The 26,053-nt window shown below is 44.0% G+C and overlaps 1 protein-coding gene across 1 annotated transcript; it reads left to right on the plus strand.

The window, feature by feature from the left end:
* The first annotated feature begins 1,817 nt into the window (after positions 1-1,817).
* notch1a (notch receptor 1a) lies at positions 1,818-24,490 on the plus strand. The gene is made up of 34 exons (XM_085359904.1): positions 1,818-1,946; positions 3,163-3,244; positions 9,609-9,871; positions 9,975-10,313; positions 11,428-11,550; positions 11,634-11,867; positions 11,960-12,115; positions 12,250-12,435; positions 12,546-12,659; positions 13,212-13,325; positions 13,425-13,658; positions 13,759-13,869; positions 15,094-15,286; positions 15,387-15,532; positions 15,648-15,761; positions 16,376-16,495; positions 16,617-16,769; positions 16,861-17,089; positions 17,191-17,392; positions 17,484-17,637; positions 17,742-17,926; positions 18,460-18,592; positions 18,701-18,958; positions 19,050-19,162; positions 19,271-19,842; positions 19,932-20,372; positions 20,504-20,649; positions 20,764-20,977; positions 21,097-21,181; positions 21,273-21,435; positions 21,565-21,863; positions 21,973-22,120; positions 22,221-22,318; positions 23,228-24,490. Exons 1-34 carry the CDS (start codon positions 1,889-1,891, stop codon positions 24,488-24,490), a joined length of 7,443 nt encoding a protein of 2,480 aa, XP_085216030.1. The 5' UTR covers positions 1,818-1,888.
* Positions 24,491-26,053: the final 1,563 nt, after the last annotated feature.

Below are 26,053 nucleotides of genomic sequence, written 5' to 3' on the forward strand. Positions count from 1 at the left end.
TAAGGGAGCCAGTGTAAACAACTAAAGCATTCTTTTCTCCTGGTTCTCATTTAATCTCTGGCAGCAGCAATTTGAATGAGCTGAAGTCATCTGACTGTGTCTTTAGGAAGACAAAAAGTGTCTGTTTGACGCATTTCCAACCTCCTGATGAATCATGTTTGAACACAAGACTTATGGTTACATCAGTATTTATTTAAGGTGATAAATTGCTCATTTAGTCATAGCCTTAAAAACGCAGATCTCAGTCAACATGACACTAACATTTGTGACATGGGCTTTTAACTTTTTAGCCCTGCAATCAAGCATCTTTTATCATTTCTTTCCTGATAAATGTAATGTAATGGTTTACAACCTGAAAAGAAGTGACAAAGAAGTGACTTTTAACACTTAACACTTATACAAGGGTACTAGAAAGCTTGCACAAGAGAGTTCAGGCTGTGTTGAAGAATAAAGGCGGCCATACCAAGTGTTGAATTTAAAGTTCATTAGAAATACACAAGTTAGAGATGAGTGGAGCCATCTAAATATCGATATTATTGTAAAAAACATACTTCAAACATGCAATTTGAAAGATGTGTGAACCCAAAGCACTTTAAAGACAGGCACATTTGCATCCCAGGTCTCCAAAACAACCAGTTTCAAAAAACATGAAAAGCTGAAAGGTGTGTTTTATTCGTGTTAGCTAATTATTGTGGAAAGTAAAAACCAGCTTGATGATGGTTCATCTCGTAACTCAGGACACACAGCTCTCTCCTACATAAAATGTGTTTATAGGTTAAAAGTATCAGTATCAGCTGCAATACTGGTGCTGTAGTTGCAGTACAATTTGCAGTATTGCACACTGCAAACAATCACACAAATTCCAAACAAACAAACAATGTCCCCTTTACCTGGCAAAGAAATTTGGAGTGGCTTGAGACTTTTGCATGGTGCTCTGTGTGTAACACCCCTAAAGCAAACCTATCACTTTTAAAAATTGTTTATAAGACTAGGCTGTAAACATTTACCTTTTTTATTTTATTTTTATTTTTTTATATTTCTGGCAAATTTAGCTGTCAAATAAAGGTTGTGGAAGTAGAAAGCTACAAGTGTAAGTATTTCTTTTAATGAGTGTTCTTTGTTTGCTTAGTTGTTTAGGTAGTTGTTTGCTGAGTGTTGGGGAAACATTCAGATCTTTTTTCTTGATATATTAGTCAAAGCAATAGCACCACACTGTAAAAATATGCCATTACAACCTCAGTATACTCTTATGTACATTTGGACATTAATTATGTGTTGTTACCAAGTATATAGTATATGGTATATTATACTATACTATAATGGTATTACATTATAATTTGATTTCTGTTACTGTTATGGTTGAATGCCATTTCGGCTGTCTTTAAAGGTTAATGTTAGTAACTAAATGGTTATCCTGTATCTTGATTTTCATTGTCTCAATTTATTATGAGTGAAAATTTAAGTATGTTTCTTTGGCAGGCTAGGAAGTAGATGCAAGCTTTAATGAAGCAAAGAAAATGGTTAAAAATCCCTATAAAATGCTGCTGTTTACTATTACCAAGTTTACTTTGAGAGGGACACTGTTTCTTCCCCCCAGAGAGGAAGCGTGATTTCGTCCTGTGTGGGAGGAGGGGAGGTGTGGAGGAATAGTGGGAGGAACTTGTAGAGTTGCCCACCGATTTCATTGAGAACTCGGAAGGCAGCAGGTTAACATCTATGAACTGAGTCCAGCTGAAGACTTTCTCTCACCCATCTCTCGCTGTTGGATTTACCTTCATATTTTTTTTTCTTGGATATTTATTTCAAGACAACACCTGGATTCATCAACTGCGGATCTATGCGAACCCAACGCGGGAGTCAACAACATTTGTGAAGTTGAAGAGGAGGAATGTATCGTTTCTTTGTGAAACTAACATTTCTGATTCCAGCAATCGCCATCGCACAAGGTAAACAATTTTTATTTATTTTTGAGCGTGCATTGCCACAGAGCATGACCGAGACTTATCTGTGATATTCGCAACAATTAAAGTGGGCTTTAGAGAAGTTTGTGAATTATAAAGAGGAAGAGAAAGACACTCGATTAAACTGATTTGAGTGATTTAAATGTCATGCTGTATAATTATGATCGGAGTATTAAAAAGTTGCATAAATAAATCTCGATGAAAGTTTTCCAGCTTCTCTTGGCCGTGGGAAAGTGAAGAAACCAGAAGCTGCAGTGCGCTTGGCTGGCTCCCCCGGTGTGCGCTAAATGAAGATGTCGCGAGCTATTTTGTCCGCTCATTGCAGAGCAGTCACACTAAAATCAGCTGAGCTTATGCGGTAGATGCAGCAATGTTGGAACCACGATCAAAAGCTAACTAACTGAACACAACATTTAATTTGTTTTCTTACTCTAAATTTATATCAAGAATTTTATCAACAAATATTTTTAATGCTTTATAAAAAAAAAACGACATTTAGAGTTTTAGACAATAAACGGTCTATTTGTAAGCTGTTATTGGACCACTTTCATGTAAAATATGAGATAATGGAAGTTGGTGCGGAGGGACGCGGATTTTTTTTTTTTTTTTTGGGGGGGGGGGGGGGTTGCAAGCACCTTTTGTCTACAAGTGTGGGAGAGTGTTGTGAGTCCCGGGTTGGCGGGGGGTGGAGGAGGAGGAGGAGGAGGTGCTGTTATTCCCGTCTGCCCGGTAAACAATACCCGAGGAGGGTGTTTTATGGCTCGTGCTGCACCACGATTTCTTTTGTTCAGCATCTGAGCCCCGCAGCTGCTGCGCTCTCCCCGCAAAAGCGTGCGTCCCCCCGCAGCCCCCTCCCCTGAATTAAAAAAAAAAGAAGAAAAAAAGCCACGCACCACGCGCTTCTAGCCTCACCGCCTCACCAGTGTCCACGAACAGGCTTCCCAATATCCCCTGCGGACACTTGTGGAACAAATCAATTTAAAAATCACGACGCGTGTGCATTAAAATTTGCTAATAAAGCTGTGTTAAAAAAAAAAACAACCCAAAAAACAAAACTTAACTGCTGGATAATTCCCTCATGATTTCACCTGCAGCTTAATCCCGATTAATCCCAGTGTGCTCATTTCCGTCCTGTGTGCACAGAGAAACTGTGCTGGGTAAAACATGTTTTGATCTATATATTTGTTTATGCATTCAACAGGTCTTAAATGCTCTCTACCCACCGAGGCATGCCTTAATGGAGGAAGATGTGAAGCCACCCCAAACGGAAATGGTGAATGCAAGTAAGTAACAGGGAGCCTAAGAGCAACACATGAAGATGCTGCTGCAGGCAGTGAGGAAACACCATAGCTATCTTTTTTGTGTGTTACTTGGAGCTTGTATGGTCGTAGTAGTGCACTGTGGGGCAATCGTGGTACTTCTTTACGGGTGGGGAAGAAAAAGAGGCCACATATTCCCCCTTTTAATTCCAGCCTTTGAGCGGTCTCTCTGCTCAGCAACCAGAGGCCCTTAAGTTGCCTCTGGGCTGCTGTGCTCCTGTACCCCTCCGAGAGCTGCATTGCTCTCTGCACACATTCCCTGAAAAGAAAAGACTTTAAAGGAGTGCAGAAATGAAAAGAGAGAGCAGCCTCAGAGTGCTGGGGAGATGAGAAAGGGGAGGCCGGACACACACACACACACACAAAGCCCCCCCCCCCTTCATCAGCCCCTTAATGAATGCAAGTCCCCCTTCACCTGGCAAAGTGAGAGGACGCGTCCAGTCCTAAATCTTGTTTTTCTGCTCTTTCATGGGCGACAGCTGGGGCTCGCCCGCCGCCCGTCACCCATTGTCCTGCAGTCAGAATAATGCTGTGTGACTAATCTGAGTGGGGCTTCCCATCATGCCACAGCCACCCCAAACACCACAACACACACCAAACCCCTGCCATACCTCCCCCTCCTCCAAAAGGCTTCTCTCCGTCGTTTTGAATGGCTCTCTCCCCCAACCACCCCCACCTCACCCGCTTGTGATCTCCATTTGAAAGCCAGATGGCTGGGAAATGTAATTGGATTGGATGTCAAGAGAGTGAGATTAATTGGAATAAAGTGCAGAAATTTGAGGGCGAACAAGTGGGAATAGACAGGGAGGCAGCTTGTGGGGCTGTTTGTTTAGAGTGTGGATTGATGTTTTTGGGTGAGACGTTTTAATATGCAAACATATTCCCTTGAGCTGGCCTTCCTGTAAATTTTAATATAATGTAATGAGACACCAACTTTTATCTGGTCTGAGTTGGAAACTGATCCTTTCTGAAAGCATCTTTATGTGTGATTTTTACTTGTGGCGTCACTTTATTTTTTCTCCCCTCTTGAAAGAAACTCAGAGGTGGCCTGGTTTGCCCTGGGGCATGTGATCATGGCAGGCTCTCCTCTGGTCTGCGGGGACAAGGGAGAGCTATTGAAGGACCTACGCGAGTAGCCCAGGGGCACCAATTCACAATATGTGAATCTGCACGCTCTGCACACACACACAGTCACACACAGCGCCCTGCACGTGTGCGCACGCTCTCACACAGAAACTCTCTCCACCCTCCGATCCCACAAAGCTGTTATTGTGTTCTTCATCTCTGCTCAGTCCAATTAAAAACAGACAGGATAAGAGCATCACTTCACCCACCCGCGCTCTCTCTTCCTCCTGGCTTCCCGCTCATTCATCATTCATCCTTGCCAAGCTAAGCAGCTATCAGTCATGGGGACACTGTGAGATTCGGGGGGTCAGGGTAAAGTGTCTGTAGCAGAGAATCTTCCAGCAGTGGTCCATATTTTTGTGCCATGCTGTGTCACATCAAATTCGCTTTTAAATTTTGTGCTGCTGACACATAGGTGGAAAGTCGGCTGAGTTAGAAAGGAGGGGATGCCTGCACTGCGACAAGAAAAAGGAAAGCAGTGGTGGAGTTCAGCTGAGGGCATCTAAATTGTGCGGTCGCCCTCACGTGATGTTTAGGGGAAGGTCAGCAGGTTATAACACATCAAACCCACAGAACCAACTATCGGAGATACCACTGAATCATGTTCTGCTTTTGTGGTTATGCAGCATATGGTGGCACAGTTTTGAGTGGTTAAGACAGATCTGAATCCTCTTTTCGGCACAGTTCTCACGAGTGCGAGAGTCGAATCACATGCCGACAATGATGAACAACATTACACCCTTCCTCCCTCCCCCAATATTACGTCATACCTTTAGGAAATCAGGAAAAGGATTAGATTTGTCTTCTTTATTCATGTTGCATTCACTAGAATCTGCTTTTTCTCAAGCTGATATTCAAATGAAGGATTTTAAGGTGATTTTTAACCCCAACCAACTGTAAATTCAACAAGAGTCAAAACCTCTAAAGATGGTAGCTTTAATTCATTCTACAATCACAGCAGTCAGCTTGGTAGAGTAAGGTTAGATTTAGCTAAAAGAAATATAACAGCTAGCTGTGTGGTTGACTGATTGGCTGAGATAGTAAGGTTCCCATGCTGGTTTTAAAAATGGAACAAGAATATGGTCTTAATGTGTGTGACAGCATACACCTCCAGAGAAAATCGAAACACTCAAAAGGAACAAAGGGGGAACCAGCTTTAAAACCTTTAATGCTGTTTCCTCGATTGAAGACAAATCTCTTTACATTAAATGACTGAGTAACTTTAGGGGAAGTCGGAGAGTTTATGTAAATTGTGGCGATATTGGACACGGAAATAGCAACGAGTGTCTGCAGTGGGGAAGTACTCGGTTGCGATTCTGTGAATTAAGAGGTTATCTCAAGGTCTGGGGCTTCCTGTTTCCCACGAAGCTGCAGCAGTCTTTTTTAATGTAGGCAACTTTAAAGTTTGAGGGCACAAGCATAGTGTGAGTCAAATTTAGTTTCCATTTGTCAGACTGTAATGAGGGCAAAGTCAGGTTAAAAGGTTGTTGCCCTCGGTCTGGCCTTTACGTGACAGACTCACTGTTATTGCTGCTTTGCTGAAATGGGTGCCGTTTTGGTCAGAGATAAGTGTTAAGAATAAACATCTCAACTGTCGCCCCACATGTCTCGAATACTGCACTGACAGAAATAGACCAGACGAGAGAATTTCACTTAATGTGATGTAGCTAGTAAAGGGAGCTGTATGGTGTTGTTTATTGACGATAATGCGTCTCAGTCACAACCTGAAATGATTTTTACACTCTTCCTCTAAGAATGCTGCTCTTCTTTTGTCCTCCTATAGGATTACCAGGAAGGTCTCTATAAAAGCTCAGCTCCCTGAATCAGGGACATACAAGTGCTTAGTGGGTTTAAGGTGCCTGCTGGTGTTGCCTTTTTATTTGGGGTTTAAGCTCTAATGCTGCCACTCCCCTGGTTGGGCCCATTCCCCAGATGCCAGGGGCCACATGATATAGTACTGAAAGAGGCTGGTGGGGGAAAAAAAAGGTCCCATCTTCTTACAGTTGATGTGCAATTTTCAGATATAGAACTCCCAGAAGAGAACGCATTGCATATATAATGTAAAGGCATATTTTTTCACACCTACTTTGGAGACTGATCTGGAAACCTTCAAAGCAGGAGATGCTGATGCAATGCTGTCAGAGCAGAGCGATAAGGGCCTGTGTCACTCTAGTGGGTGTTGAAAGTTCATATCTAGCAGTAGAGGCTATCAAATGAAATAACTCTTCTAGCCAGAAAATGTGTGCATGTCTTGATATTTCTAGTAACTGCATGTGCATGGGGGGGAATGTTATCTGGTTGGAATGTGAGTCACCCTTTATAGCGACCAAACAAGTAATGATGAATGAATATGTTGTGGTAACACACTTGTGCCCACCTGACTTGATGGTAATCTGAAGTAATAGACTCCAGACTACTCCATCGGCTTTCACTGATAATCATCACAAGAGGTGGAATGGCAGGCAGGTGTTTTTCCTGGTTTTGATCGTGAGCTGGGATGTTTTTACAGCGTTGATAAGTGAGTGCAGCAGAACAAGGTGCATGACACACACACACACACACAGGGAATCAGAGTTATGCCGTCGGCTGTTTACCGTACTTTTATGAATGAAAGTGAGCTCACTGTCAGGCTGTGCTGTTATTCAGACAGGTGCCAAATTCTTCTCATTCTGACCGCCTCTACCAACTTCACTGATTTTAGAGAGTGGAACAGAAACCGCTTTATTATTGTCCAATGATTCTTCTAAGATCCCCTTTTTTGAAGATATATGTTACTTGTAGAGAGTAATTTTTTTGTTTAGGAAGGTGGTTTGATTTCCAAGCAATAATGCGCATTTTACCAAACCAAATGAGCATGATTCAATGTTTAGTAAACACTTTATGCAGTTTAGCCCTTTTTAGGTTCAACAGCCTGAGAGTGCACAATCTTTGTATGACTATTATACACCCTTTTAATATAACAGTGTTTCTCTCTCATGGATTTTATTGCTGTAGTGGGATTTGAGAGGCTTCCAAATCCAGTGCATTTCTCATTTTCTCTAGCTGGGCTACATTGCTCCGCTCTTGGTCTTACTAACAGATGTGGACCCCAGGGGTCACATCTTGGCTAATGATGAGACACATTCAAGGGAACATCAACTAACCAGACAAAGCAAATGAGGAGGAAAGGGCAGAAACAAATATGTAATAAAGACAAAAGGACGAGTGAAAATCAAAAGAGAGAAGAAAAATAGTCGGTGATCTTGGAACGTTGTCAAGTATCATGAAAGGAAAAACCAAGACTGACAACATTATACATGCCTTTGATTACTGTACGCCACCCTCAGTCATTTCACATGACATTTTCCACAGCGGTGGCATTTCCAGCGCACAGTTGGGCACGTTTTGTGTCAGAGCATAAAGTCACCCCCAGAGTGACAGATGGTAGATCAGGCCCAGCAGGGAGAGTGGAGAGAGGGAAGAGAAGGCAAAGGGGCTGTCCCACAGTCACAAAAGTGTTTAGGGTCAGAGGTCGGGGAAGCATCTGCTCTGGCCTGAGGGGACATTGCAGCGCTGGGAGAGACCTGTTGCCGTGGTGTGTGCTGCTGGTCTTTTCAGCGTGTGGGTGGATCTTTATCTCTGACTTCAGGACAAACAAGGTCTATTACAGTCAGTTTGCGTGGGAGTTAACCACACACACACACACACACACACACACACACACACACACACACACACACACACAGGATGGTACACACACACCATTATTAACACCTCGTTTTTATCATAGTGGGTGAGATTTTTGTACCTCAGCAGTGAATTACCTTTATAATTCACTCAGTGTGTTTTCCCGGTGACTTCAAAGTCACCTCAAATGCTTTTACAATCTTGCGCCAATTACAACTGTCTGGACTCCCTGTAGAGGCCCTGCTAAAAACTCCCTGTTGGTCTCACCTATCTAAGTCAACAATAGAGTTTTGAACAATCCGGTGCAACACAAGGGGAAATCTGCAAAAGGGAAACAGCTACGAGTTTAAAAGAAAAATGTCCCTTTAACAGGAAAAAATGATTCCCCATGGTAAGCTGAATGAGAGCTAAAGTAGAGAAAACTAGAAGGAAATATTTTATGTGAAAAGGGAAATAAACAAAAAAAAAGGGAACAGGTAAGTAAGAGAGGAATTAAGAATAAGTCGTGTGGTTTGGAGGCACAGAAGTTGCAACAGCTGACTTCACATGGGTTCTTTATGTCCCCGGAGGAGAGGTTGGCTTTGTCAGCACCCCTGTCTGAGAAGGGGACAGAAGGGAGGGGGAGGAGGAAGGGGAAAGGAGGAGGGGACACGAGGATGGGGGAGGAGAAGGAGTCCTGACCAACAGCTGCCTTCATTAACATGCACACCTGCTCCCTGTGGAGATACTAGGAGGCCAACAGATGCCCTCCTTTACACATAACCACTCACACACTCAGGTCACAGCTACACACAGTCACACAAGCCTCCCAATTCAAATGTAAACACTTTTCTGGTGACTTTAAATGCTCCCTCACGTGACAGATGGGACTGCAGTGTTATGTACGGGCTGCATATCAAATAATGTCTGTGCATTTCATTAGCACAATGCTAAAACAGTCAATTTCTTGTACTCTTTGGTCAAAATGTATTGATTTTTTCTTTTCTTTTTTTTTACAAACACCCTGTAACCACAGTGGGCAGAACCCATCTTTGTGAAATTTATGAGAGAATTTGTTCAACTAATCAGCCACTTTGAGCTGTGTGACTTAGCAGTAACAGTCCTTGGTCTGGATAGGAGGGAAGCAGGCTTAGGGCCTGAATGCAGAGCTTCATATCAGTCATCCATGAGCGGCACATTCCCCTTGATCTCTACGGTCATTGTGGATGAGTATGGACAGCATGGGGACGAAAGGTAGATGGGAACAGGCTGTTAGACTGCTAGACTATTTTGTGGCGTCTGTTGTCCCGGCAGAATGTATTTTCAAGGTTCTGAGGGAAGCTAATCCAGAGAGACGTATTAGAACAACATGTTATCCCTGTCACACTGCAGTGGGACTTTGTTGGGCGGGAAACTTTTAGTTCCCTTCTACACCTCCCCCTTACACGTCAAACCCCTCATTTTACTCCCCTTTTGTTTAGATAATTGTTCCCATGCTAAAAAAAAAGTCATGCTTTTCTAATCATTGCTGCTCCCTCTCTTCGCTGTCTGTTCCCAGGTGTCCCAGTGACTACATAGGCAGCCGGTGCCAGTATCCAAATCCCTGCAGTCCTTCGCCATGCCGCAACGGTGGCGAATGCCGCGCTGTTTCCCATAGCAACACGTTCGATTTCCGCTGCGTGTGCCGCCTGGGTTTCACTGACCGACTGTGCCTGACCCCCACCAACCACGCCTGTATGAGCTCCCCCTGTCGCAATGGAGGAACATGCCATCTCATTGCCCTCAATGCCTACCGCTGCGACTGTCCACCTGGATGGTCTGGTATGTATGGAAATGTTCAAAACTTGTTTTGTGACTACAAATCTTTTGCCCCTCTTTTAAGCCCTTTTTATGATTATTTCACTTTTACTATGTTACTTTCCAGGTAAAACCTGCCAGGCTGCCAACCCGTGTGCTTCCAATCCATGTGCAAATGGTGGCCTGTGCTCAGCCTTAGAATCCACCTACATCTGCAAATGCCCACGCGCTTTTACTGGTCAAACCTGCAAGCAGGATGTAAACGAGTGTGCCCAGACTCCCTCTCCCTGTCTCAATGGCGGCGTATGCGTGAATGAGGTGGGCTCGTATCACTGCCGTTGTCCTCAAGAGTACACAGGCCAGCACTGCGAGAACCCCTATCTGCCATGCAGCCCGTCACCATGCCAGAATGGAGGCACTTGCGTCCAGAAGGGGGACACCGCTTACGACTGTAGCTGTCTTCCAGGTATGGCACAAACATGAATTTACAGAGTAATGGTAGCTGCCACGTGGAGTTGTGGATGGTTAGTGTGGTAACAAAACACACAATTGTTTTTCCTGTTACATCAGTTGACCTACAAACCAGCCTGTTGTTGTAGTAAAATCTGATTGGGTGGAGTGGAGTAATCTGGAATCACCGCTCTTCCCCTCTCTCTCTGCCAGCCTGCACAGGCAGGATGCAGTTGCACAGACGTTTCCTTCTGATAATCGGTAGCGAGCCCCTACAATGGCAGAGAAACCCACATGCACACAAACCTATAGATTTACACACCCTATTCACGAGATCACAGACTCGCAAAAATAGCTTGTTTTTCACATCAACACTGCCAGCCTGTCTGCCACATTTATTGCTCAATGTTGTGGTAACTGCTGTTAAGAGTCAGGACACCAGATGTGTAGAAAGTGCACACACAATACATACGTGTAGATGTGGGGAAATAAAGAGGAGAAAAAACAATTAGGGATTTTGCATCAAACCTATACAGTACTTATGTTTAAATTATTCATACCATGCTTTCTAATTTTTATTAGAAAGTACTGTATAATTTTTCATAGAAGGTCACAGTTAGTTCCAAAGGTCACAATCTTACTTTGGAGTAGTAGCAGTGTACATTGCGGACTCTTAGGGAAAGTATTACCTCCTTATCCCTAGCACACCACATCAGTTAAAATAAAAGGGTGGTTGGATCAAGCTTTAACTTGCCTGTGTTTTTGTCTCATTATGTGGTCAGCACAGAGCCCGTTGTTTGGACATGCGGATGAATAACTGATGTTGTGTGTCGAAGTTTTAAGTCACGCTGCGTGCCAGTTGCGGGTGTCTTTGCTGGAATGCGTTTAGATAGCGCACCAGTACAGGCACCTGTGGAGCTGTGGGTTGATTGTTAAGCGGAGCTATTGTGCCTATAAAACACCCACACAAGCCTTTGATGTTAACAGAGGGGACAGGCTGTGCTCTGCCACGAGCTTGTATATCTATTTTTATGCAGGAAGGAAAGGTCTGATTATTACCCGCAATCAAGTGTCGCAAGAGCTTTTCTACATTTTGACTCGTTTGTTCTCACCCCACGCCAATCCAACAGGCTTCACAGGCCACAACTGTGAGATCAACATCGATGACTGTCCAGGCCACAGCTGCCAGAACGGTGGTGTTTGTGTGGACGGGGTGAACACCTACAACTGCCGATGCCCACCTCATTACACAGGTACCTTTCACTTAAAGGCTTTAAAAAAATCATCCAATAACATTTTAAGATAATAAATACCAACTTTTTTTTTTCTCTTTTAGGTCAATACTGCACAGAAAATGTGGACGAGTGCGAGCTGATGCCCAATGCATGTCAGAATGGCGGGACATGCCATGACACGCATGGTGGCTATCACTGCGTCTGTGTAAATGGGTGGACCGGCGACGACTGCAGCGAGAACATTGATGACTGCGCCAGTGCAGCTTGTCACCACGGTGCCACCTGCCACGACCGCGTGGCCTCATTCTTCTGCGAGTGCCCCCATGGACGCACAGGTATGGCTCTTGTGACCCCTCTGTGAATGCTATGCAGACATATCATGATCTTAATGTTTAGAGAGTAAAATGTAATACATCCATGGCTACAGGTCTGTTGTGCCACCTTGATGATGCCTGCATCAGCAACCCATGCCAGAAGGGCTCCAACTGCGACACCAACCCAGTCAATGGCAAGGCAATATGCACCTGTCCCCCAGGTTACACTGGATCGGCCTGCAACCTGGATATCGATGAGTGCTCTCTGGGTATGTTATTAAGCTACCAGTTTGTCTCCTTTAGTTTGGATTACAACCCTCTGATGATTCTGATTCTTTGCAGTTAACACGCAGAACTGATTTATTACATTTATTTATTACAACTTGCATATTTAATGTTTTAGGTGCCAACCCCTGTGAGCATGGCGGTCGCTGCCTCAACACAAAGGGCTCCTTCCAGTGCAAGTGCCTCCAAGGGTATGAAGGGCCTCGTTGTGAGATGGATGTCAACGAATGCATGTCTAATCCTTGCCACAATGATGCCACCTGCCTGGACCAGATCGGAGGGTTCCACTGCATCTGCATGCCAGGTAAAGCATCGGTTTGTAATACAAGAAGACTACTTTTCTTTTGACATGTTTTTTTCCTTTACTTTGTGGTAAGAAAAGAAACGTGACCTGACCTATAACTCCCATTTCAGGATATGAGGGTGTGTTCTGCCACATCAACACAGATGAGTGTGCCAGCCAACCTTGTCTCAACAATGGCAAGTGCATTGACAAGATCAACTCCTTCCACTGCGAGTGCCCCAAAGGTGAGAAATAATCTGATTACTACAGTAAAAACAGCCACAAAAATAGCTTCCATGGTATCATTTTAACCCTCCCTTTTTTTGGCAAGACAATGGGAGCTAAGAAAAGAGGGTGGATTATTAACTATCTGTCAATGAGTGCCGTGCATGCAGTCCCCCGATTGAACGTAAATGATTTACTTCTTCTAATAGTGTCAGTGAAGCATTTACGAGTGTGCTGGACAGAACAGACAGGGCTGCAGAAACATTAGCATATTTGGCGGGCTGGAGAGTTTGTGTAAGAGCTTAGCGCCAGAATTGGGGGGGTAGGGTTTGGTTTTTAGCTGGTAAGCTGTGGACTATTGTGATGTGGTTTGAAAGAAAGATTTCACTGCACAGTAAGAGCCCGAAAAAGGAGGGGTGAAGGGAGTGTTGTGGAATGATTTGTTAGGACTTTCAGCACCACGTGGCCTTTTTTAGATGCAAATTTCAGCAATTTTCTGCATTTCTGCAAATATATTTCCTCTCAATATTGAAAGAAGTTTAATTCTCTGTTTTAAAAAAATGCATCTGCAGGCTTTTCAGGGAGTCTCTGTCAGGTGGACGTTGACGAGTGTGCCAGCACACCCTGCAAGAATGGAGCTAAATGCACCGATGGACCCAACAAGTACACCTGTGAATGTGCTGAAGGTACACCAGACTAATCCTTTCTTCTAATTTATTGCGTAATCTTGTTTGTCTTTCTTAGAAAAAAGTTGCGGGTGTTAAAGCTGTTCTCCTACATTACAGGATACACAGGGCAGCACTGTGAGATTGACATCAATGAGTGCTACTCCAATCCCTGCCACTATGGCACCTGCAGGGATGGCCTGGCTTCCTTCACCTGTCAGTGCCGCCCAGGCTACACTGGCCGCTTGTGTGAAACTAACATCAACGAGTGTCTAAGCCAGCCCTGTAAGAACGGCGGCATTTGCCAGGACAGGGAGAATACATACATCTGTTCCTGCCCACAAGGCACTGCGGGTGAGACTTTAATATTATACAACTTTGAAATTCTTCCAGTGAAATATGCCTGCACTTTCTTCACCTTTTTTCTGCCCCTTATGTATATTCTGATCTACAGGTTTCAATTGTGAAGTGAACCTGGATGACTGCAAGAGCAAGCCCTGTGACTACGGGAAGTGCATCGACAAAATAAATGGCTATGAATGTGCATGCGAGCCCGGTTACACAGGTGAGCGCTGGGTGGAGTTTACAGGTGCAGGGGGGTGGTCACCTGAGCTTTGGGAGGGGCAGGTAGAACAGGTGGCTGACGGACCCATTCCTGTGGAACAATGGTGTCATGTTGCCTATGTGGGACGGAGGAGAAGAGAAAGGGAACACAGCCTGATACATGCACACAGCACACACAAAGCACTGACTTTGTTTCCCGTCTGAAAAGATTGTGACGTTGAGCTTGCAAAGACTCTGTAAACTGATACTTTGAAAGGAAAAGAGAGGCTGTCCTTTAATCACATATCTGATGATTATTAGTGTGTCTGCACAACAAGCCAGTTAACACTTGATTTACTAAGCAAGCCAACCTGTAATGCACTAAAATACAGAACTTTGGTGACAGGCACTCTTTAAGAAATAGACCAGGCAGGTCACATGGATCCGGTTCTGACTGGTAGTGGTTATGTGATTGTGCTAAAACCAGGGATGGATGTGTGGTTAGGGGGAATGTGTGTGTGTGTGTGTGTGTGTGTGGATGTGAAGGCTGCCTCCCCCCCCCCCCCCCCCCCCCCCCCCCCCCAAAAAAAAAAACAACTTTTTGTGCTGAGTGTAGAGGGCACGGCAGGACTGAGACACAGAGGGACAGAGGGCTATTGTAACTGAAGATCAGGCAGTTGGGCCCTCCTCTCCTGACTGATGAAGAGCATAGGAGGAGGGAGCCGGGTACAAGATCAGAAAGGGGGGTGGGGTTAATTGTTACTCAGCCATGTGTGAAATAAGTCTGGCCTTCTGTCCCTGTAAACAGCCCTGGGTGAGGTTAGGTCTCCTGGATGGGGGTGGTGTGTGTGTGTGTGTGTGTGTGTGTGTGTGTGTGTGTGTGTGTGTGTGTGTGTGTGTGTGTGCTCCCCCCTCTCTGTGATTCAGCTGAAGGGCTCCTTCTGCCTATTCAACAGGGCCCTATTCAATCAATGTAGGAGAGGTAAAAGAGCCTCCAGGGGCCACCAGGCTTGGTACACATTGTATTTGTTGAATATTGAGGGAGTTTGTCTTTTTGTTTTTCATATGCAAAAAAAACCCTGCACAGATTATCTCAGTGAGCAAACTGTAAGGCCTTAAATTATATCACATGGGAGTATCCAGCTGTTTGGCTTCGATAATGGCCAGCTTAGTTATTGATCACTTCAGTTCATCCAAAAGAAACGTTTGTGACACTGTTCTTAAAACCAGATTTACTGTCTTACAGGAGCAATGTGTAACATCAACATTGACGACTGTGCCATCAATCCCTGTCACAATGGAGGCACATGTGTGGATGGCATCAATAGCTTCACCTGCCTGTGCCCAGAGGGATACAATGATGCCACCTGTTTGTCCGAGGTTGACGAGTGTAGCAGCAACCCCTGCATACATGGCAGATGCCAGGACCTTCTTAATGGGTGAGTAGGGATCCAGGTTGTATGAGGAAAAAAAAGTACACACACACACACATATATATTTCTATATATATCAATTACTGAACAAGCCTTTCTACTAAAGATACAAATGTACCTGTGACTCTGGCTGGAGCGGCCAAAATTGCGACATCAATAACAATGAATGTGAGTCCAACCCATGCATGAACGGAGGAACCTGCAAGGATATGACCAGCGGATACCACTGCACGTGCCGAGTTGGCTTCACAGGTCAGTGTTTGGCCCTACCTGCACTTTTCTTTTTTATTCGCGCACAGATTGAATGAGGAGAGCCTTGTTGGCCAACATCTAACCAAAGTGTGTTCTCTAATTCCAACTGCTGTAGGTCCTAATTGCCAAACTAACATCAATGAGTGCGCCTCCAACCCCTGCCTCAACCAGGGCACTTGCATCGATGATGTGGCTGGATACAAGTGCAATTGTTTGCTTCCTTACACCGGTACGACATGTAACTGCTTATCTCCCACTGTGAGAATTACAACTGCTAACTGGATTGTTCATTTAACTAGCACCTGCTTTTAGCTGTTTGCACAGGTCTGATAGCATGAACACAATCTTCCAAGTTTCCACTGAAAAAGGATTAGATTGTTATATTCCGTGTTGTTTTTGAAAACATCACCCAGCGGCTACTGACAGGGATGTCTGGTTTTTGACGTCTCTGTGTGGAAAGATCTGCTCGTCTGTTTTGCTGGGATAATAGCGTGTGTGTGTGTGTGCTTTTTGGAATAACAGGCCGTTGTGGCTAATGTAACGCAGAGACCCGGACACTGCTCCGAGCACTAGTCCCACTTCCGCCATGTCCTGTTTCCTGTCTATGAACAAACAATAGCAGGAAACAGGAAGGCCTTTCCTGTTTGGCTAAGATGTCATGGAAATGAATAAGGAAGTGGAATGGAAACTGGAATTTAAAAAAAATTGTGTTGCTTTTGAAATTGTGTTTTGCAGTCACTGAAACTGTGGTGCTTATTTTATTACATGCAGTTAGGTACTCAAAGGAGCTCCTATGTAATGCCAGAGTGATTCAATCAATGTTGGTTTTTTTGGTCATACCAGGGGAAAATTGTGAGACTCTACTGGCCCCCTGCAGTTCCAGGCCATGTAAAAATGGTGGAATATGTAAGGAGTCGGAAGATTATCAAAGCTTCTCCTGCATCTGCCCTGAAGGATGGCAAGGTATACATTTTTCCAGCTAGTGTTTTTCTTTTTTTTTGATTGTTTGGCTGAATGTGTGTGTAGTCAGTTAGTATATAATTACCCAACAGTACAATACATTTTTTTTTGTTTTCCCCTTCAGGTCAAACATGTGAGATCGATATCAACGAATGTGTGAAGAGCCCATGCCGCAATGGCGCCCTTTGCCTCAACACCATGGGAGGTTACCAGTGCAAGTGCCAGCCGGGTTACTCTGGCCAGAAGTGTGAGACAGACATCGATGACTGCAAACCAAGTAAGAAGCAAATCTAAAGCCTTTTAAGTTCCCACTTTGTGTTTGACTTAAAACAAAAGTGGCAATCATACTTCCTTTTCTTGCATTTCAGATCCCTGCAGTAATGGTGGCCTGTGCCGCGATGGCATCAACAGTTTCACATGCACCTGTCCGCCCGGGTTTCGTGGTGGCAGATGCGAGCAGGACATAAATGAGTGCGAGAGCAACCCGTGCAGGAACGGGGCCAACTGCACCGATTGTGTGAACAGCTACACCTGCACCTGCCCACCTGGCTTCAGCGGTATCAACTGTGAGATCAACACAAACGACTGCACTGACAGGTAGCTCCCCTCACTACAATCTGTTATTATTAAACTGTTCTGATGAACTGACCCAGAGGAAAGTAAGGGATTTAACATTTCCTATTTTCTTGTTTCAATAGTTCTTGCTTTAATGGTGGCACCTGTGTGGATGGAATCAACACTTTCACCTGCCTGTGCTTACCCGGATTCACAGGGAGCTATTGTCAATATGATATCAATGAGTGTGACTCCAAGCCATGCCTCAATGGAGGCACTTGTCTTGACAGTTATGGGACCTACAAATGCACCTGTCCTCATGGCTACACAGGGATCAATTGTCAGGTAGGGAGAAATACTCTTATCTTTGTCTTATCACATGCCTAGGCTTCTTTACTACATCTAAGTACCTTCTCTCTTTTTTATCCTAAATTAGAATCTTGTGCGCTGGTGTGACTCTGCTCCCTGCAAAAATGGAGGTTCGTGTTGGCAGCAAGGTGCCTCCTACACCTGCCAGTGTCAGACTGGATGGACTGGCCTCTACTGTGACATCCCAAGTGTTTCCTGTGAGGTGGCAGCTAAACAGCAAGGTACGCTCATTTCGATTATAAGGTGAAGCTTTTGATAGTAAATTTGCTATAGTCTGGTGGGCAGTTTGTACATTCTGAAACTCCTCGTTTGTCTTTGATTGTAGGTGTTGACGTGGCTCACTTGTGCCGGAATTCAGGCCAGTGTCTGGATGCTGGAAACACGCATTATTGCCGCTGCCAAGCTGGCTACACTGGCAGTTACTGCCAGGAACAGGTGGACGAGTGCTCACCCAACCCTTGCCAAAATGGAGCCACCTGCACTGATTATCTAGGAGGCTACAGTTGTGAGGTAAAAGGATATATGAGTAATTTAAAGATGAATTGATTTATTTAAGTTATCTTAAATAAAGTCCTGGACAGGACTCTGTCAGCTAAGCCAGCTTGATAAACCATTGTCACCAGGACACTGATTTATATTTGGTGCTATGACTCTTTTCTGGGAACTTCCTATATATGTGGTACTCGTAAGGCACCTCCCAACCCCTTCATGAACATGCATGGAAAGCAGGGAGCAGTGAGAGCAGTAGCAGAGAATACAACCGTTATAACAGTGATTAAGTCAGTTAGAGCATTAAATGAGGAGCTGGGATAGAGGTGGGTTGCAAAGTGATTTGCAGATGCATATGGGAATCAGCTGAGCCACCAAGTGATTGGTTGGCATTAAGACAAACTGTTCTGAAGGGATTGCAGCTGATATGGATTTAATAGTCACTCTGAAATATGATATAATAGATACATCAAGAGGCTGTTTATTTCTGGTAACCCTCTAAACTTGTTTCTCATTTAAATAACAAAATATGCTTGAATATCTTTTATTGTCAGTGTGTCCCTGGCTACCATGGTGTGAACTGCTCAAAAGAGATCAATGAATGTCAGTCTCAGCCCTGCCAAAATGGAGGGACCTGCATCGACCTAATCAACACATACAAGTGCTCGTGTCCCAGAGGAACACAAGGTATCTTATAGTTTAGCATATGTGCATACACACATTCCAAAAAATATACTTGATAAATGAATACCTAGGTATCCATGGTGTGTAACCCAACTTATCTGTTTCCCGTAGGTGTCCACTGCGAGATTAACTTAGATGACTGCAACCCCTTCAGAGACCCACTCACTAATGAGCCCAAGTGCTTTAACAATGGCAAGTGTGTGGACCGCATTGGAGGCTACCAGTGTGTGTGCCCACCGGGTTATGTAGGTGAGCGCTGTGAAGGGGACGTCAATGAGTGTTTGTCAGATCCTTGTGACCCCAGAGGCTCCTACAACTGCATCCAACTCACCAACAGCTACCGGTGTGAATGCCGCACTGGGTATACAGGTACTGAATGTGGATCAGCAGCAAAAGTACAGCAAAAGTCTAAATGTTTTCTAAGAGTAGCTGACACATGCTTTTTGCTTCTGTGCCACAGGCCAGCGTTGTGACAAGGTATTTGATGGCTGCAAAGGGCGACCTTGCAGAAATGGGGGGACATGTGCTGTTGCCAGTAACACACCTCATGGTTTTGTCTGCAAATGTCCACCTGTGAGTAAAACATTATAGCGTCTACTTAAATGTTAGCACTTAAAAAGTCCTTTTAAACCAAAGCATAGCACACTAATCATAAAGTCTGTGTCATTTCTGCCCCTGTAGGGTTTCACTGGCTCCACCTGCGAGTATGACTCTCGTGCCTGTGGGAGTCTGAATTGCAGGAATGGTGGCACGTGTGTGTCAGGCCACCTAAGTCCACGCTGCCTGTGTCCTTCAACCTTCACCGGGCCTGAGTGCCAAACTCCGACTGACAGCCTCTGCATCTCGAACCCCTGTTACAATGGTGGCACTTGTCAGATAACTCCAGACCCTCCGTTTTTCCAGTGTAGCTGCCCCAGCAACTTCAATGGTCTGCTCTGCCATATACTTGACTACTCGTTCGTTGGCGGGTTTGGCCGGGACATCACCCCACCTCCGGAGGTGGAGATGAGCTGCGAGATTCCACAGTGTGACGAGTTTGCAGGAAACCACATCTGCAACTCAGTGTGCAACAACCACGCCTGCGGCTGGGATGGAGGAGACTGTTCGCTTAATTTTGATGATCCGTGGCAAAACTGCTCCTCTGCTTTACAGTGTTGGCGATACTTCAATGATGGGAAGTGTGATGGGCAGTGTAATAGCCCTGGGTGTCTCTATGATGGTTTTGATTGCCAAGGACAAGAAGGACAATGCAAGTAAGTGTCACAGAAATGTCTTGGGTGTTTTTTTTTAAGATTTGTGGGGCGGTATCAGAATATTAACCCAGTCTTATTTTGTTTTTCAGCCCTCTATATGATCAGTATTGTAAAGACCACTATGCTGATGGTCACTGTGACCAGGGCTGCAACAACGCAGAATGTGAATGGGATGGACTGGACTGTGCCAACAACATGCCAGAGAAACTGGCTGATGGACATTTAGTTCTTGTGGTCCACATCCCACCAGATGAGCTTAAGAACCGCTCTTCAGCCTTCCTCAGAGAGCTCAGCAGTGTCCTTCACACTAATGTGGTGTTCCGCCGTGACGCCAAAGGAGAACCCATGATCTTCCCTTACTATGGCAATGAGCAAGACCTTGTTAAGCATAATGTGCTGAAGCGCTCTGCAGATGGGTGGCCTGACTGGGCTTCGATGCCAGCCAGTGTTTTGGATCAAGTTAAAGAGGGTGTGTCATCCATCGTCAGCTCCCGGAAACGCAGAGAGTTGGATCCTTTGCAAATCAAAGGGTAGGGCACAACATAGAGAGTTTTAGCTATGTTTAACATTTAATCACTAAATAATTACACTGATTTGTATTCACATCACAAAAAGGCTAAAAAAGGTTAATGCTAATGTGACTATCTATCTCTGCTCATAGGTCTGTGGTGTACCTGGAGATTGACAACCGTCAGTGTTACCAGCAGTCTACTGAATGCTTCCAGAGTGCCACAGATGTAGCTGCATTCCTTGGAGCACTGGCCACCAGTGGGAATCTCAATGTTCCCTACATTGAAGCTGTCACAAGTACGTGTCTCAGTTTCAGCCATAAGATTTTCCATACATATACACATATATGCATACACAAACACAATGCATTTCAGTCATGTAAAATAATTTTATTTTAAACAATCATTCCAGGTGTGAGACCCACTCCCTCTGATTCAGAGCTCTACCCCATGTATATAATCTTCCTCGGTTTGGCTGCTCTGGGTTTCATCTGTCTGGGTGTTCTGGTGTCCCGTAAGCGGCGACGAGAGCACGGCCAGCTCTGGTTTCCTGAAGGATTCAAAGCATCGGAGCCAAGCAAAAAGAAACGCAGCGAGCCACTGGGAGAGGATTCTGTTGGCTTAAAGTAAGTGCACTCTGAAAGTGGAATGTGAAGGTTATTGGCACTGGCAGTGGGTCACTATATTTCCTTGACTTGTATTTGCTTTGCTGTAGGTGCTCTAATCTGCAACCTCTTTTCAATAGGCCAATGAAACACTCGGACATGAACCTCATGGATGACAATCAAAATGAATGGGAGGACGAGGATCCGGAGTGCAAACGCTTCAGGGTAAGAAGAGTTTTCCTTTGCACCAAAGCTGTCCATTCTAAATTTTATCATCTCTGATACTAACACTGACACTAACTGGTGTGTCTTTCAGTTTGAGGAACAGGCCATGTTGGATTTGGGTGATCATACAGATCATAGGAAATGGACACAGCAACATCTGGATGCAGCGGACCTGCGGATTGAATCCATTGCTCCTACACCTCCTCAGGGAGACATAGAGAATGGATGCATGGATGTCAATGTCAGAGGACCAGGTGTGTAACTGGAAAACTCACAATTTCTCTGTCAGGGTGTCACAAACGAATAAAACATAAATTATCTTTTGAATTACAACTGACTGAAGATGCCTATATACTCACTGATCCACTCCCCCTTCTTTTCAGATGGTTTTACTCCCTTGATGATCGCCTCCTGCAGCGGTGGAGGACTGGAGAATGGCAACAGTGAAGAGGAAGAGGATCCATCGGCAGAAATAATCTCTGACTTTATTTACCAGGGCGCCAACCTCCATAACCAGACTGACCGTACAGGCGAGACTGCCCTCCACCTGGCTGCCCGCTATGCCCGCTCAGATGCTGCCAAACGCCTCTTGGAATCCAGCGCAGATGCCAACGTTCAGGACAACATGGGTCGCACACCGCTTCATGCAGCCGTGGCAGCAGATGCACAGGGAGTGTTCCAGGTAAATGCCCTGGAAATCCCCTCAGGATTTTATTTTCAGGACAATGTTTGTCCCAGTTTGACCCAACAGTTTAAATTAATTTAACAGAAAACATCTTGTGTCCTTGCAGATTTTAATCCGAAACCGTGCTACTGATCTTGACGCCCGCATGCACGATGGAACAACACCATTGATTCTGGCGGCCCGTTTAGCAGTTGAGGGCATGGTTGAAGAACTTATCAACTGTCACGCCGATGCTAATGCCACTGATGAATCTGGTAGCTAAAGTTTTATCAAACTACAATCTCTACAGTTTTCACAAATGGCTTATTGTGCTAGGGGTCATGATAATAAACCCCGAATTTGCACTCTCTGCAGGTAAATCTGCTCTGCACTGGGCTGCAGCTGTAAACAATGTGGAGGCTGCTGTGGTACTGCTGAAAAATGGTGCCAACAAAGATATGCAAGATAATAAGGTATGTGAAATGATATGCATTTAATGGAGGTTTTCCACAAGCCTTTGTCCTTACATTTACAGTGATTATCTAGTGTATGAAGTGTTGTTTAATGAGAAGTGGGTATTTCCACCCAGGAGAGCATATCTCCCTGCTAGAACATGTACTTGTATATCCTTGATAAGAACAACAGGTATAATAAGTCATACACATAAAAAACATGAGATGCGGTGAAAAGCAGCTTAGAGATGCAGCAAAGGTAGGCAATCTTAAGCAGCTTAAACACTGTATAAAAGTCCTGTTTGAGATTTGTTAGTTAGATCAACAACAAAACAAAAAAAACTGTTATCAGCTGCTGTCTAGACGTCTACAGTCAATTGTTGTTGCAACCTACGTAAGTGGCCAACATCATTGGTGGTGGTGTGCCCAAAAAAAAAAAAAAAGAAATGCCTGTTTTGTTATAAATTTAATGTTATATTCGTTGTAATTTCTGCTGTCCTCTTGGCCAGATCTCTCATGAAAAACAATTTTTAAATGTCAATGGTTTTACCCAATTAAATGCAGGATATATAAAAGTCACATTGCTAAAAATCTGAGCATCTGTGATACATTAATATATCATTATTATTCCTTATACTTATTCAGTAATTGTTATTCTCACACTGATAAATTAAAAAACAGAGGAAAAAAAGCAGCCGTAAATGCATAGTTGGAATCAACTGAACCGGCCAATCACAAAAGTTATGGGCTGCATCACTGCGATGTGTAGTTACATTTCTAGTGAGGTACAAATCAGATTATGCCGTGGGGCTTCAGAGAGGTTTGTAGTTACAGTGGTGTAGAATTCCTGCTGAAGCAGAAATCCCCATTTACACTGACTTTGTGGCCTGCCTTAACTAATGATAATCTCAATATTTGGTTTCTTTATAGGAAGAAACGCCGCTCTTCTTGGCAGCCCGTGAAGGGAGCTATGAGACAGCGAAAGTTCTTCTGGAGCATTTTGCCAATCGCGAGATCACCGATCATCTTGACCAGCTGCCCAGAGATATTGCCCAGGAACGCATGCACCATGACATTGTGCGTCTTCTGGATGAATACAATGTGGTCCGGAGTCCTGGGCTTCATAGTGCACCCTTAAGCACCTCCACCCTCTCCCCACCTCTCTGTTCCCCCAATGACTATCTCAGCAACCTCAAGCCAAACGTTTCGGGCAAGAAGATTCGTAAGCCTAGCTCGGGTGGAAAAGGAGGAAAGGACAACGGCAAAGATAATAGGCTGAAGAAGAAAAAGTCAGTGGATGGGAAGAGTAACTTGCTAGACACATCAGGTGTCCTCTCACCAGTTGATTCCCTCGAGTCACCCCATGGCTACCTTTCCGATGTTGCCTCGCCTCCCATGGCTTCCCCCTTTCAGCAATCGCCCCCAATGTCTTTAAATCACCTGCAGGGGAATGGAGATTCCCATCCTGGCCAGATGAACATGGGTAAGGATCTGAGTTGCATGGCTTTTGATCCTAACCCACCCCGTCTCTCCCATTTGCCTGTGTCCAGCCCCAACAGTCAGGGCGCAGCATCTATAGGTGGTAGCAGAGGGGGGCAGTGTGATTGGGTCTCCAGGATGCACTCAAGCATAGGCCAGCAAGGAAGCTTCACCCAACCACCACAGATAACCCATAACATGATGGGTCCTCTGCATGGTGTCAGTACTGCCACTCTGTCTCAGATAATGGGCTACCAGAATCTGCAAACCAGCCATCTGGGCTCGTCCGCTCACATGATGCAACAGGCTCACTCGCGGCAGCTCCAGCACCAGAACTCTAACAACACCACAGCCACTCAGTCCCTCAACCAGAGTTTCCCAACTGTTGAGCTGAATGGATCTGACATGCAGCAAAACAACTGCTCAGGCCGCACCATGCCCATCCACACGGTGATGCCGCAGGAGACCCAGATTCTTGGCACCCAGTTTCTCACCCCTCCATCTCAGCACAGCTATTCAGGCCCAATGGACAACACACCTAGCCACCAGCTACAGGTGCCTGACCACCCATTTTTAACCCCCTCCCCTGGGTCCCCTGACCAATGGTCCAGCTCTTCCCCACATTCCAACATGTCTGATTGGTCAGAGGGCATCTCCAGCCCTCCCACAAGTATCCACTCGCAGATGAATCTAATCCCAGACCAGTTTAAGTAAAAACTTGTAAAATGGACTGAACTCTTGTGTGGACTACATAAAAAATATCCAATGTTCACCATGAAAGACACAGAAAAAACTTGTTTCAAGACTGAACATGTTCTTTTTTCTATTTTCAGTTTTTATACTAATGACAAGAACAATTTTAGTAATTTTGTATTTATTTATGTGCTTTTTTGACTGAAAGATAAAGATGTTTTTATATTTATGCTTTTAAATTTTTATTGTTTTGGGGGTTTTTTTTGTTCTGTTTTTTATGTATGGGAAGACTAGAACCCATAAAAGGGAGTGTATATCAGAAAACAGCTCCTGAGTGTGTACACTGGCTATTTATTTCTGTCTTCTGTTGGTATATTTACTCGATTTATTTTAATATTTGACGTATCGATCTTGACAGATTTTATCCTTGGGTTGCTTTATGTTTGTACTTTTTAAAAAAAATTATAGATTATTTTAAAGTTTCAGTATTAATTATATTCTAACCTCGTTTGTCCTTTTAATTTCCACAATTTTTGTTACTAAACTACATTTCACTAAGTCTTATCAGAGTCTGCTTTGATCAGATTTGTACATAAAGCATCACCTTTCATGATGTTGCTTGCTACACTATTGTCTGTAAAAAATAATGGTGGAGACAGTAACTGAGCAAAGGTATCAAAGATATAATACTTTAAAAATGTTGGACCTTAAAGCACAGAACAACTATGTCCTGTCGGCTGAGAGCTGCTTTTGAGAATGAGTTTAAATCATCTCAGTAAATCTGAGCCTATTCTATTGAATAGCAGTCTTGGCTGGCAATGAGTAATAGATTTGTGGTTATTCGTGATGCAAGGACTGTTTCTTTATTGCATACTTATATCACAAATCAATGATTACATGTTTAACCTGTTTTGTGTTAAATGGCAAACCTGTAGTAGAACACTGAAATGTTACATTTGCCACAATTTCAAATAGTGCCAGTGCTTTTTGAAACGCAGTGTATGTGTGTGTGAATTTTCTTGTAAAAAATGTGGGGCAGAAATTGTGAAGGAAGCTGGGACCTTTGTATGTTTAATGGAATCACCTGCACTTTTAAAGGAGTGTGGTTTAAGGTGTTTAAATGTCACGTTTTATAAACTAATCCAGAGGTAAAGGTGTTTTTTTTTAAGAAAAAATAATGAATTCAAAATCAAACTTCATGCAAAGTTGTAGTTTGCTAAGAAATATTTGCTGAATAAAAATGTTTTGTAAAAATGGGCTTGATTCAATAAAAGCTATTGTTAAACTTTAAAATGTGTGTCTTTCTGAATTTTACTTTATTTTCTGAAAAAGAAAATGCCTGCTAGGGTTGCTGATAAACATTTGTGTGAAACATGATGTTAACTGAACTAGATAAGAATAAATGTGTGTTTGCTACTATCGCTATTCATGCAGTGGGCTTGCTAGCTAATCTGCTGAAGATTATAGCTGATTTGAAAGTATGCCACAAAGGAATCATGTCATTATTTACATCTCTTCAAGTTTCAGTGGACTTATAACAATATGGTGCATGTACAGAGCTGACAGTTTTTCTTCCTGGTGCCT

This window comes from Diplotaxodon limnothrissa, linkage group LG7, assembly GCF_057381915.1.
Source record: "Diplotaxodon limnothrissa isolate DT_005_m linkage group LG7, D_limnothrissa_male_GT1.1, whole genome shotgun sequence".
Classification (NCBI taxonomy): Eukaryota; Metazoa; Chordata; class Actinopteri; order Cichliformes; family Cichlidae; genus Diplotaxodon; species Diplotaxodon limnothrissa.

Excerpts from the sequence above, each read along its gene's own strand:
- notch1a (XM_085359904.1), top strand. The coding sequence starts at position 1,889 with ATGTATCGTTTCTTTGTGAAACTAACATTTCTGATTCCAGCAATCGCC. Across the intron at positions 12,116-12,249 it reads TATCGATGAGTGCTCTCTGG|GTGCCAACCCCTGTGAGCAT; the intron begins GTATGTTATTAA and ends TTAATGTTTTAG. Across the intron at positions 17,393-17,483 it reads ACACAGGGATCAATTGTCAG|AATCTTGTGCGCTGGTGTGA; the intron begins GTAGGGAGAAAT and ends ATCCTAAATTAG.